The 14,824-nt window shown below is 38.4% G+C and overlaps 1 protein-coding gene across 1 annotated transcript; it reads right to left on the reverse strand.

The window, feature by feature from the left end:
• Positions 1-10,034: 10,034 nt before the first annotated feature.
• Positions 10,035-12,880, reverse strand: nkx2.1 (NK2 homeobox 1). The gene is given in 3 exon segments (XM_003442894.5): positions 10,035-11,155; positions 11,770-11,895; positions 11,898-12,880. Coding segments are annotated over 3 exon segments (1,041 nt in total). The 5' UTR covers positions 12,136-12,880; the 3' UTR covers positions 10,035-10,478.
• Between the last annotated feature and the right edge of the window lie 1,944 nt (positions 12,881-14,824).

The raw sequence follows: 14,824 nt of genomic DNA on the forward strand, positions 1-14,824 counted from the left end.
TGCAAAATGTGATTGCATAACATCAGTCATCAGCAGGCAGATAAGAGCTTCAATAACAGTAGGCCCATAGAGTTGGCAAGGTTTAGACCATGTGTGATGAAAGACCCAGACACATGCATTGACTGTATAAAAGCTTTGGGGGTCAAGTCACACAAAAATGAAAATGTTTATGAGGTGTGATTCAGTAAAGTGGCCCTGTCCAGCTTCGGTCCAGCTCATTTTTAGTCGTTTCACTTGAGGATAATTTATTACAAGTGTGCAGAGCAGGTCTATGTGGGGGTTGGGATTTAGCAGAATGGTGCTTGAAAATGCTATAGCAACCAACAAGAGGTTGTGGGCCTTTGGTAAAAGCAACTCAGATTGTGGAAAAAAAAAGGAGATAAGATAGCATGCTGATTGTGAGAGTGAAACATGACATTTCCACATAACACTCTATTAAAAAACACTGTTCCATCTGTTTTTTTAAGCAAATAGGCAGGCTAAACTAAATGAGAGTGAATATAAGTGTTGTACAAATTGCCTTTTGATGATTAGAACGAACACAGAGTTTTTAAGGTATTTAAATTGAGCTCAAGCATGACTTTCATACAATTTTAGCTCAGAATAAATCGTTCAGCAGATGGACTTACTGAGGCAGCTTGACTCAAACTCCTTTCCCCCCCCTGTAAAGTCCCAGCCTGAGTGAGATTAAATGCTAACAAGAAAGTTGGACCCAAGCCATTCCCTTGTCCATCACTCCTTAAAAAAAGGACAAGGGGAGAGACAACTGTTGTTGGTGTGTAGCCTAGACGAATTACTTTTAATGAACATGTAATTAATGGAAATAGACTGAACGGTTTCAAAGCAAACAACGATTCTAATTGATTTGCATTTTCCCTTTTTGGGCTCTCCGATTCCTTTTGTCAGGCCTTTCTATTGATTACCCGCTATGTGTATCGCTCCGCATGTGTTTTCCTTCATTAAGAGATAACGGGTTCCTGATTACTCCCATCCCCGGGTTTAATGTTGCTTAATGTCTACTTTGTTCCCGTGTCATGTCGGAGGGCAGCGAGAATAATGAGAGAGTGGGTGGGCCGTGATTGGCCTGCAGTAAGGCAATAGTGTTTTGGACGCCGGCTGCAAGGGGATCAGTGAAGAGGTTAAAAAAGCAGAACCTTTAGGGCTGGCTGAAGCGCAGCATGTGGCCCCTGAGTCCGATTCACTCTCACTTACACTGCTGTTTTCTGTTAAACTGCCATTTGACTATCAACACCTGACACCCCTATATTGAGCTGCCTGTCAGCCTGACATCCATGAAATGTGTGTTATAGGCTTTTTTCTTTCCCCCGACCAAGTGTTTAACATAAATGCGCTGCCATGCAGCTTTTCTTTGGGGATTAGGATATAAACCCCCATTCTGTCGATTTCCGTTCATTTAGCCTGTAAATTGACCAAGTAAGAAACCACATAGCCTATATCCTACTGAGCAATTCAGCCACCGGAATAACATACAGTGACAATTGGCCAAAAAGGAGAACTACCGCGTTGTGAACAGAATTGCATGTTAGCTAATTGTTAATTTAAGCGGCTCGCAGTGGCTAATTATGTCGGCACAGCCAAGCCATTTGCATGATGGACCAGCCACCTGCCTGAAGGCGCTGCCAGGGCAAACTATATAATTACTGAACAGCAGTGGGGCAATTTTTGACTGTCGCCCCTTTTGTGTCACATGAATTCCTCGTAATGACATATTTCATTAGGGGGGCAAATATCACCCCTCCTCCTGTAGTCGAACAAAACATGCAAGTCTCAACAGGTCCTAATATACAGGACCTATTTACATCCACCTCCACCCCGTGTTTTTATTAACCTGTAGTTATGTGCGTCTTTACTGTGAGTTAAATGGACGCGCTGTGCCTTTTCTCAGCTCGGCTCATATAGACTGTGCTCTGGTTAAAATGGACCATGGCTTTTCTTAAAGTGATTGCAGCCTGAACTCATTAAGCTGTCAAATGTCCAGGCTTTGGGATCTTGATTGCTTATTGTGTAGCAACATTCAAGGAATTTTTTTTTCAGTCTGCAAAGAGACGCAGCCTACCCCACCATTCACTCACACAGGAGAATGGACTGACTGCTGGATTATCCATGGATTCAGTGCGGTTTAATCAAGTTGTCCCTCTTTACTGAGAGCATATGGGAAGTTTCATTCATTTTATGCTTTAAGTTTTCATCTTAGGCATGTGTGTGAAGCCTTTAATGCTTACTGAGCAAAGCAAAAAAGAAAAATCAGGGTAACTGGTTTCGACTTTTAGGGTTTCTTACCTGAAAATGTTACCATAGAGCTCTGGAAGAACTATTCATAGCAGTGGCACATATAACAATACCAGATACAAAAAAGAAAGCTTAGTATTGATTTAAAATGGTAAAAAAATAATAATATAATATAAAATAAAAGTATGGTTAAAAGTAGGTGGACTCATTACACCTATCAGCTGAGAATTACTATCATTTTATTTGGATGAAGTACTCCCAATGCTGTAGGTGGTCAGTGGTAACTGCAGTGATGAGTAGTTTACTAAACAGAAGATGTTTTTACTAAAATCTTAATTTGTAAAGTGTAGCTTTCAAATCAGTTTAGTAGAGTAATAGAAAACAGAGTTCAGAGTAAGCCCATGTGTCTTTACATTTACATATATATATTGAGTATATCCACTTAGTTACTCTCCAGCATCCCACTTAATATTGCCTAACATCCTTTTAAAACTAAACACACTTTTTTGTGTTAATTCCTCTAAAAAATGTTATTATAGCCTATAATTCACAAGTGCTCTCATATTTATAGCATGCAAATCAATTTAAATTCACTTTAGGTCTCACCATTTGAAAGGGATAGCCTTGGACTATTCAAACCTTCATTAAATGGAGAAGTTATTGCTGCAGGCCTATAGAGCGAGCAGCGGCACCCGGGTCGGTCTGGAGGGTCTGGTGTTAACGGGGTTAGTGATGGCTCGTTGGTTTCTAAAGGACTCCTGCTGGTACTGTACACAGACATGACAACTCTGCTTTAGTCTGGTCTCATTTAATTGGCATGTTTAACAGGAGCACACACAGCGTGGGCGCGCACACCAGCTCACACGTTTACTTGAATTTCTATCCTGATGAGGACCTTCCACACAGAGACTTAAATCTTAAACCAGCCCTATTCTTATCCACATTTCTGTCAAATGTCAAAAGTATGTTTACATTTATGTGGCGTTGGGTGAGTGCACAAAACAAACATATTTCAGACTGTTACTTTTGGACAAACACACAAGTAGAGTAGTTTTGAAGGTATGGAGAGTTTACAAATTCATGTATTGTGCCATACAAAACTGGGTTGGTTTGTGATGCTTGGATATGAACCTGCTCATTTTGTCTGTTGGATTAAAAAAAACCCTCTATACCCACTCAGGTCACAAAGGATGGCAGTAGCCTTGCAGTGTTTATAAGATCCTCTCCTGAAATAAGCTCATACAGACCCATGAAAGCAGGCTAGGGACTATTCTGAAGGACAGGGGAACTAATGGACCATGGCTGAAATATAGTTTGGAGGATTTTAACAGTACTTGTAAAAAGGTATTTTTTAGCGATGGAAAGGTGGGGAATGTCTAAAAAAAACTTAATGTTTAAAGAAAATTGACAATTAATTGTTATAAAGTATAAAGACTGATCAAAACATTTCATTTTTTTGCTTCTAAGTGTCTTAAGTGCACATATGTAAAAATATGCTGTGAATGTTTTTTTTCCTAAGTTTGTACAATATTAAGTAATTAAATAAGAGCATTAGTATTAAGTATTTGTTGTACACTTTTTTTAAACCGCTTTTCACAAACAAGCAGTCACAAAGCGCTGTACAACAAAATAGCATACAATAAATAAGAAAATTAAGTGCTGTAATGGTAATACAAAAGTTAAGACAGAATAAAGTTAACTAGTTAATAAAGTAAAGTAGCTTAAAAGCTGCTACAATCATCAAAAACTATCAGCAAAGTTGGATAAGCAAAAAAAAAAGTTTTTATTCTATCAATACATTTTTATCAATATTTAGAGAGTTCTATAATATCCCGGTTTACATGGTATGTCATCATGCAAAGAGAATGGAAATCAGGTGACACTGCTTCTGAACATAATCACTGAATATGAGGTATAATGTTCATTGTTTAAGTTAAATCCAACTAGATCCTGGTGTCCAGTCCTACTCATAAAGCCAATTTCTACAGTCCGAAATCCCTTGCCTATTACTTATTATTCTTTTTCTACCCCAAGTCTATCCTAATTTTACTGCTACTTACATTAAGATCTCCTAATGTATGTTGACCTTAAGCCAAACTGTGTCTTCTATGGTAGAAAATTATTTCATTATTTTGGAGGAAGAGAGCCTACGGTTAATGTGTGACACCCACACTGCCTGCCCTCCAACAGCAGATATAACCGTGTTATTGTACATAACTAAGATTTCATTTTTGTAACAGATTTGCTCTTTTACTTTAAGAATTTATTTATCAATAATATAAAAAAACTTAACCACTTGCTATTTTATAACATTTAGTTTGTTGGTGTTTTTTGGTGATTTCAGGTTTAACCTTTGGCTTGTAGTATGTCCTCAATGTGAATCTACACAAATAAGTTGTATGAGGATAGATTTAATTTCTAATATTTTCAAGAACAATCACCTAATTTAATAAACTAATGAAATAAAATGCTTTCCTTTTATTTATCTGATCTGGGCAAACTGAATATGTATCATCTATTAAACATGTATTTGTAGCTTTATTAGAAATTCTCTTTCACCGTCACTAAGTTTGGGCATTCAGGTTTTCTGTGGCCAAAACTGGTTGATATAATCCAACTCTGACAAAGAAATATATGCAGTATCACTGCTTTCCTTTTACTTTACAAATTGTCTGTGTAAGCCTAGAAATCAGAACAAATTACAGTTTCTAAGTTCTACTCTGTGTCCATTTTTAAAACGATTTATTTTCTTTCTGTAAAACAACAACAACAAATTCAATATTTTATAAAATTATGTAAACAAACATGATTTGTGGCAACCACTACCATCATATAAAATGGCACGTGACCACATGAAGCTTCTGTTTTGGGAGGTTTCAATATGTCAGTGTGTGCATTTTGATTTTAAGCAGCCTAAAATTTGTTTACATTTCTAAAATCTAATTGGTCTAGATCTAATTTTTTAACCTCTTGTCCTACTCTGGCAATGGAGGTAAAGAGGCCAGCACTCTCCTTCAGATTTCTTAATATAAGATGATTGCTAATCTGCACCCCCTTTTTAGAGACCCCATCCTCATGTTGTTTCATTTAGAAAAACAAAACAAAACCAAACAAAACCAAACAATATAAAACAAACAATTAAAAAAATCAAAACTGACACATCTTTTGACGGAGACTTTAACATCTATGCAGATGACACTTTCCTTGCAATCAGTTACCTTAATGAAAAAACATGTTAAATCTACAAAACCTGGTGATGATTTGGCAGAAATCTCTTATGCAACAATTCTGAATAAGTTTTCTCCAGACAATTTAAAGTGCTTTACATTATTTTGATGTTATTACAAAATGATCAGGAATAAGTGAAATTTAAATCTAAATGTTTCAGTGTAATGTCTAATCCAAATACAGAATTTTGCATACAAATTTATTAGTATTTAGAAATTCTGTACTCCACTGTAAATAGCCTAATATACCTGGGACTCTTTCTTTTACTTACTTTAATAATTCCAAAGCAGAGAGTAATTTTTGTTGATCACTTTAGGGAATGTTTTTAATCGCGATTTTGATTGTTTTATATAAATTAATCAATTAAATTATGAAATTCTAGAGAGTTCATTTTAATCTTTTTTTATCCTTTTTGCATTGAGAATTTGAAATTTTACAGTGCACCATTGGGATTCACGACAGCGTCCAACATGAGAAGTGTGACTTAACCATCTGGAAAAGTCTCTGCCTTACTTAGTGTCCTTGAGGAATATGTTGAACCCCAGCTGCTAAACATGATTCATTTAAAGACTTCTTTTTTGACTCATGCAAAAATATACGAGAACGTCTATTTACAAGTTTCCTCGGTTTTTAGGTTGTGCATGAAGTCCATTAAGTATTGAATTGAAAAGTCGTGTGATTTGTGCCGGTTTTTTTTTTTTTTTTTTTACCCAAGCAGTATTATTAAAATGAAGATAAATTGCAGCCAGTCTCAGGGAAATTTTTCTCAAAAGAAACAAAGCCAACACCGAAGATGTATAAAATGCGCTTTGTTCATCAGAGGGAGGGCTAAAGAAAGACTCCACTCAGCGAGCTCTGAATGCTGCATTTCATGCCTTCAACAATTATGCTGAAAGGTCAAGTATTACAGCATCTTGTGTTCCGCTTTGCATGCAAAGTATTTCAGTTCGCAAATGACCCTCGTTTGCGCTCTTTGCACAATGGCTCGAAGAAGCAGATAAACGTAGCACAATTAAAGATTTTTGCTGCTAGCTCACAATAACATTTACCAAGGGGGGTGATTGCATTTGCTGTGTAATTGTCCTATTTGTAATCCTCATGAATGCTTGGGCCTGCTGCAATGAAATGTTTAGGAACTTAAGAAAGAAGAACGAGAGTGGCTGTATTTAAAAAGAACACAGTTTTCATATATACATATAGATGTATAAGATTTTACAACTACTAATATGAAAATGCATTTTTGAGTATATTTTATTCAATAAATGCAGACTTTATGCTCATTTTCCATTTTCCTGTTGACGTATTCTTTTCAGCACCGTGGACAGCACCCGTGTCATCATTAACATCTAAGTCAGAAGAAAAGCAGTTAAACGCACTACAAACACTTACTTAGCATATTATTATTATTGTTATTATTATTATTATTATTATTATTATTAGTAGTAGTAGTAGTAGTAGTAGTAGTAGTAGTAGTATTAGTATGAGCATTTGTTTATCTGAAATTCAAAGAATTATTGGAGCACTTCTTAATGCCGAGAACAGGCCACGTCATCGTCACATTCAGCAGCAATGTATGTCAGGAATCACACACCACTGAAAAAAATCACCAACGACTCACTAGTTTTTGTTTATTGATTGCAGGTCTGTTAATATTAATAGCTAATCTACGTGAGCATTACTCTTATTTGAATTTTCTCCAATATAAGAAATAACTTTTGCAAGGAGTTTTGTAAGTTGTAGTTTTAGAACAATTTTTTTTTTTAAAAACTACTGATGACTAAAGCTACTGATAACTGCCCTGCAAGGTTCATTGTCTCTTTACCGCGATGTCAATATTTGTTGAGTTTACTAAAAAAAAATCTAATAAAATGCTTAATGTGCTCTGAAAAGAAAACCACAATTTATAAATTTTGAGGGAAAAATTAAAATAAAAGTTAAAGAGACCCCGGCCCCCTTCAAAAAAATTGAATTCTGAAAACGACACATTTTGCTTTTATTTCATTTCTGAATATATATGTATGTATATATATATATATATATATATATATATATATATATATATATATATATATATATATATATATATGTATATATATATATATATATATATATGTGTGTGTGTGTGTGTGTGTGTGTGTGTGTGTGTGTGTGTGTGTGTGTGTGTGTGTTGTCCTCCTCAACTTTAAATTGTGTATTGTCTACGGACTACTGATACACTGGGTCCCTGGGTGACTGAAATTCAGCAGCTAGTCACTAACTCAAATATGATTACCTTGAGATTAGAGACTAATTGCTTGGGGTTCATGAAGACAGCCCACAATAAAGGCAGGAAGACTTGAGAAGTTGCACTGTGGGTTTCTACAAAAGAGAGCGATGAGAGCACACACGCTTCCAACAAGTCATTCTCAACAGCTACAAGCTGCACACAAAGACCACACACCGCGCCAAAGACATGTTAATGTAATCCCAAAGTTCTCACTTCTCTCCCGAACAAAACCTGCTCTGCAAAATACCTAATAGAAGATAGTTTCTGATGCTGGTAAGATTTCACTTAAAGTCTCTAAAATTGCTTTTCTAGGGGCTGCCTGGTGGCCTTAAACTGTATCTTTCTCTGGCTTCAAGGGAAAGACCCACTGCGTGCTTGGAAAGGAGACGGACGTAAGTTTAGTGCCTAATTTTTTTGAACATAACATTTTTTATACGATAATATCTGCTGACCGAATATGTTTTTGGATTTTAAATACAAAGTTGTAGAAAATCAGTTCATGTTCTTGTATTTGTATTAACATTAGCCCCCATTAAGCAAAAAGCACTGCTGAGCCCCAGTTCTCTGAGTGTTTTGGAGAATTTGTGGTAAAATGGGACTTATGCAAAAGTCATATAAACAACTTGTGGTCCAGTTGTGGACTAAGGCTTCTAACTGTACTATATGAGCCGCATGTACTTTGGCTAGATGCATACTGTAAGTATCAGAAAAATAGAGAATATAAAAAACAAAAAACAAAAACAAAAACAAAAACAAAAAAAAAACATAATGGACACCTCGGGCGTCAAATAAAGACTAGGTCTGAATAGCTGGGTGACTTTGAAAAACAGTATTATGTGAATAGTTAAGTTCATTCCGGTCCAGAAATAAAGAAGTTTCCATATGAATTAATAAAATTGCAGGAATTACAAGCGCAGTAGGACCGGAAAAGCCAGATAGGCAAATGGAAGGAAAAAATTACTTTGGTTGGACCATGTGGAGTAAAGATCATTTATCTCAAGACAACGGATAAACATCCAGAGAAGTTTTATTAAAGTGTATGCTTCAAATCTTCACTTATTTCAGGCAGCATCATAAATGAAAGCCAGTAAAAGCCAAGAAGCTGGAGGATTTAAAAAAAAAAAAAAAGGAGCCTTGAGGATAAATTATTTTCATTACGTATCCAGACTGAAAGGCTCTGAAATTATAGCTTTATGACACATGACAGGGCTGATTTGAAAACAACTTACCCTGTTCAAGCCATAACCGAAAATCGCCCATCATTAACCCCGTCGCTTGGCTACCACATTGTTTACTGTTTAAGACCTATATCTCTGTTAGGTGGCAGGAGAATAGTGTCTAATGATTATTATACCTTTTATTTACCGAACCCTACAACTAAAGGAAAATAAATTACACCTTGCGTTCTTTATTTTGGAAATAAAGATATCTCCAAGTGTCAAACATCCCACAGGACTAAAAAAACAAAAAAAAACAAAAAACTAAAGTCTAATATTTAACATATATAAATATATGCTTGGAGGCAGGTTTGTTTTTAATGCCCGACACAAACAGCCTGTTTCCTTTCAATTCCCGGATTGATTATTGATGAACCATCTGATAGCCCCGCGCCAACAGTTCGCCTCACGAGTCTTTTGAGAAGAATACGGCGCTGTTTGGCGAGGGATTTCATCGATAAGCTGCCCTTTGAGCAGCGTTTGTGTTTGATGTTGGGAGTCGAGGGACCTTACCTTTCTGACTCACGCCGAGAGAAAACACACGTACAGAAAGAGAAAAGAAAAAAGCACATAAAGGCTCAGTTTACTCTGCAGGGCATGCTTGTGTGAGCTGCAGCCATGAAACGATAAGCCTGCGAGGTATGTGATTTAGCAGGAGAAAAAAACAGGGGGGGTGAAATAGGCCCCAGTATTTACTGTCAGGTCAGAACTAATGTGGCATTTAGTTATTTTTTTTTCCACGTTTTGCCAAATCTGAACTTATTTTGAAAACTTCTAGTTGCTTGTTCTTTCTTTCATTGTATCTGCAAAATACTAATAATACTAATAATAATATTAATATTAATAATAATAATAATAATGATAACCCTGCTCATTTTTGTTTTGTTGTCTTTACCTAAATGATTATTTAATTTCACAACAAAGTTTAACTGCTTGGTTTCCATAATTTATTAATAGGACTGTTTTGCTGTAAGTCAAATATCTATATAAGTTACAAAGAAATAAAACGTACAAATACCAGTGAAACGACAACAAACCGGCAATAGCGTCAAAAACTTTGTACAACAAATAGCTAAAATTCAAACCTTTTACTGAAATATACAAGCTAGATCTACGGCTTACATTAAATTCTATTATAAATCAGAGTCATCACATTTGTGTTTGAGGAGGGAAATTTAAGAGCACCCAGCAGTCCTGCAGTCTATCTGCGTCCCTGTTTCGGGTTTAGTTTTCCCAACTATGGGGCCTATTTGACTGCTGATTCTTCTTTTGTGTCAATATAATTTACATAAATAAATCCCAAGACTTTTACATCCGCAGTTTGTGAACAAGTGTTTCTTCCACAAGAGTCACACTTCCTTTCGAAATGGGGAGGAGAAAAAATTCAAGAAGAGCTGCGTCGGTTTCACTCGGTTCTTGTTCAAGTGCGCACATTTACAGTGAAACTTGCCGAGCATTAACATAAAAATGTCTTTTCTTTTTTAAAATTAGATTTAAATCATAGCCGGCGCCTCTTGTCACCATGTCCTGCCGTATAACAGGGCTGAACACTGCAAGGCCGAGCCGTACTCTGCGCCGGGGGAGTTGAGGTGGGAGAGGCCGGCCACTTGGCTCTGAAGTGAGGGCGGACTGGAGGAGTGCTGCGCCAAGTCTGGAGAGTGACCTGTGCTTCCCACCTGCTGGCTCTGATGCTGGCCGAGGCCGGACGTGTTGTTAGACATAATCATGACATTGCCCCCTTGCTGGTGGTGCGTCTGAGCGGAGGATGTGGGCGTGTGGCCGCTGCCTTGGCACGGCTTCCCATCCTTTACCAGCACCGGCACAGCTACTCTCCGAGGTGACTGTTGCTGCTGTTGTTGGCAGGAGCCGCTCTCCTGCTGCATCTGCTGCTGGGAGGCTTTGTCTTTTGCCTGCCTCTTCATTTTATACCGGTGATTCTGGAACCAGATTTTCACCTGGGTCGGGGTGAGGTGGATCATACTTGCCAGGTGTTCCCTCTCCGGCGCCGACAGGTATTTCTGCTGCTTGAAGCGTCGCTCCAGCTCGTACACCTGCGCCTGGGAGAACAGCACTCGCCTCTTTCTCCTCGGTGTGGTTGACAGAGAGCCCATGCCTTTACCCACGTCTGCCAGGGAACTGAGACTGCCCATGCTGCCCATGTTCATCCCCGACGAAGAGCCCATGAAGCGGGAAACTGAGGGGGAAAAATAATTGTAATTAAATTAATTTTAAAAAAGTTATATTCTCGTGTTACATAGAGACATTTATATGGAGAGAAAATTTAGTATGGACAAATATCATTTGCAGATGCAAAATCAGCAATGTTACTCAATTATCAGCTTTTTAGAAATCTTCACGGGTCTCAAAGAAGCAGACACCTTTATTTACAACACCTAAAACTCAAAAGTGTCAAAGTCAAAGCGTGTTCATAAAGTGACAAACTACATCGACCAAATTTAAGGAGCCGCTCATAAATGACAGCAAAGCTGTTACTGCTGGATGAGTGTGAAAGCCCTGAAGGAAAACTGTTCCATTATTTTTCTGTCGTGAGAATCTTTACAAATGTTGGAATCTGTGGATTAAAAACTTGAATATTTGCGCGATTTCTGCCTCTCCTTAATAGTAACATCTAAAGTACCGAAACTTGAAAAATTCAAATTTTGTGCCGAAAAACGTAAAGATTATAAAAACTGTACTGCAACTCCTAAAATACAGCATCGCGAAACATCCGCAAAAATCTGGATTTCAGCTCAATGCGGACTGTGATAACTCCAAGCTGGAGTCAAAGAACAGGTGCAGGATACTCACTGGTGGAAAAACGCGGATCTGGGTTGGCTCCGTACCAGCCGGTTGCCGTGGCGCTGCCCCTCATGCCGTCTTGGTAAGACGGCAGGTCGCCCATGTTGCCCAGGTTGCCGTTACAGTAGCCCCCATGGCCGTGTGTGACAGCTGAGAAACACCTGCCGCAGTCATGTGGTAAGCCGCAGACACAGTCCCATTATGGCCCATGTGGTGCTGCTGCATCGCCGCCTGTGAGACTTGCGGCTGCCGGTAAGAAGTGAGAGGTGCCCCCAAGTTGTTATTCTCCATACTTACTTTCTTATAGCTCTCCTCAAGGGGACTCAAGATATCGGAAACAGAAAAAGGAGTCGTATGCTTAGGGCTCATCGACATTGTTCTGGGGCTGGAGAGGGAGAAATTAGAAGGCAAGGCAATCTCTCCTTCTGCCTTTTTTTTTTTTTTTTTTTTTTTTTGGCCAAAGCCCCTCTGCTTCCTGTTGTCTCAACGTCGATCCTGGTAGATGAACACGTAAGAGAGCGCCTCAAGTCCGCCTTAATTGGATTGAGTGGGAGCTCGGTGCTGGCTTTGGTTTGTTTTAGCTGGGTGCCAGGTTTAAGGCTACCATCAGAGGCGGGGCATCGCCAACAATACAAAACAGCTCTAGCCTCCTTTCGTCGAGCGTAATTTCATTTACAAGACATGTGCTCCCCTCCCACTAACAATAACATAAGCACCGTACATGATCATAAATGTTCATCCCCGAGACTGCAAGCGGTGTCCGAGCACGCTGCAGCTGCTGCATGTGTGGAGTTTGGGACTTGTTGATGTTGCTGATGAACACGTGGCTGCACCTTGAGATTGCAGTGACCACAATACACTTTATTAACTGTAGTGATGTTTACGAGGGCCTCTTGATGAAAGGAGGCCTATATGGACTTGAGAGTTGGAGAACCACTCCTCAGTTGAACTACTGACTTTTAATGGCCATGAGAGGCCTCCAGTGATTGCAGGATTGTTTGTGTTATGCCTTATCGTACTCAGACATGCAAAAGTGCACTTGCGCGGAGGGAAAATGACTGATACTGATAAGTAAATAAATACACATCCGCGTGTTAAGTGGCTGCGTAAATGATTAACCCCCCTCGTTTTTTTTCTTTTTTTCCTTTTGATATCATTGGACGCAAGGAGCGCATTACCTAAATTCAGATGCACACACTCGTCTAAGAGACCCAGTGAAAAAAAAATTGAGTCTGGAGTAGGAGAGGCTCTCATGCGAAGTTAACGGCGTTCAAATAGCTACTCTCCTGCTGCACAACGCCAGGTAGCCCTCAGTAGCATCTTGCCTTAATGCTCAAGGAGGCATTACTGTTTAACCCAATCATATCTCATTTGTAAAATTTTGCGCAGGAGTATGAGAAAATATTTTTAAAAGCCTTTTGGTGCCTCTGAGTTCACTTTTAGGTGGAATTCTCCTCTTCACAAACAATATATATATATATTACTATTATAATTATTATTATTATTATTGAGGATTATTTTTGCTCTAAAGCAATATCTTACGTATAGGTTACAAATCCCACGAATTTATAAAATTACAGCGAGCATAACAAATAGGCGAATTAAAATTGATGCAGTAACTTCTACTTACACAGTCTGTGGATGCCTTGAGCCTGTGCAAATATTAAACAGATAAAACAGCTGATAATGTAGAGGTCTTGTGGGGCGGTCTAACGTCAGGTGCCAGATGCCGCAGAAGTCTGCGCCTGCAGACCATCTCACCTACAGGAATTAAGGAAACACAGCGTCTTCTGGTGGCAACCCCGCTTGGCCGTTGCGCTGTGATCTCCTTCACTCCGCTGTGATTCTAAATGGGTTTTGGTTTTGTTTTTTTATTAAATGATATAATATTTGCTTGTTTGTCATAGTAAGAATGGCGCAGTAAAGGCAAAGACCTGCCAAACGGGAGCTAGGGTCAGCGCCGTGAGTGTGTAGCCTGCAGTGGCATACCGATCACTGCCACTTTGTCACGGGAATCACCAGTTCTGCTATTTTCCTGGCTTGTGAATATTTCACGGCTGCCTTGCAGGATAATCTGCGCTCTATTTACAGCCCACTAGTCCAATTTAAGGAGCCCCCACAATATACATATCAAAACAATTCAATCCATTCCATTCCAAAACAATCCAATCTTTAATGAAGCAATATTGTCATATAGTCCAAGACTAAATGTTACAGCTGCAATAAATTGTTCGGATGATAGCCGCGGTGCGGGTGCATAATCGCAGGCAATTAAAATTACAGCATCTTTCTGCATCCAAGGTAAATCTTGCTTATGCATTCCTTAATTACGGAATTTCGCAAGACATTCTTAATCATCTAAATCAGTACTTTTTTCCTGTTCTGGCACACAGTTATTACGGCCAATTAGAGGCAATTAGTTCAAATGTTCCGACTAATTCCTCACAATAATGAGGACACTTTGAAGTGGCGGGTATGAGGCTACCGAGCCTTTGTTACTGAGGCTTCATGTTGTTAGTTATGAACTGATTGGTGCATGATATAATCAACAGAGCAACTACAGACCTTGAAAAATAAAATGCGGGCGATAAAAAGTAAAAAGGAAGTTGCTTGCTGTTGTCAAAATCAATTAAACCCTTAATTTCTTTTACATTAAAAAAATATCTAGAGCAACAGGAAAATAACAAATGCACCACGTTTAAATGTTATATGAAAATACCGGACTTAATTAATTTCCAAAAACATCCACACTCGCGTTTTCATCAATTTATCAAGGATACATAAAATAAATCTGTCTCTCTTGGAGTAATATGACAAATAATAAATACCATGTTATTAAATTAGTGCAATTTGTATTCAAAACCAGCATAGTGTTCAAGCCACTTTACAAAGTTATCTTTGTTAAATGTCAACAGTGTTCTTGTGCCAAAACACTAACCCTGCCTGATAAACCTGCTGACTCTGGCTTTATCAAAGTGGTCAGATTAGAGGTGCAGCAACTGCCTGCTATTGCTCCTGCAGCCTTTGGCTTGCCTGAATACTCTTTTCTTTCGAAACTTACTCC

The sequence above is a fragment of the Oreochromis niloticus genome, linkage group LG19 (genome assembly GCF_001858045.2).
Source record: "Oreochromis niloticus isolate F11D_XX linkage group LG19, O_niloticus_UMD_NMBU, whole genome shotgun sequence".
NCBI lineage: Eukaryota > Metazoa > Chordata > Actinopteri > Cichliformes > Cichlidae > Oreochromis > Oreochromis niloticus.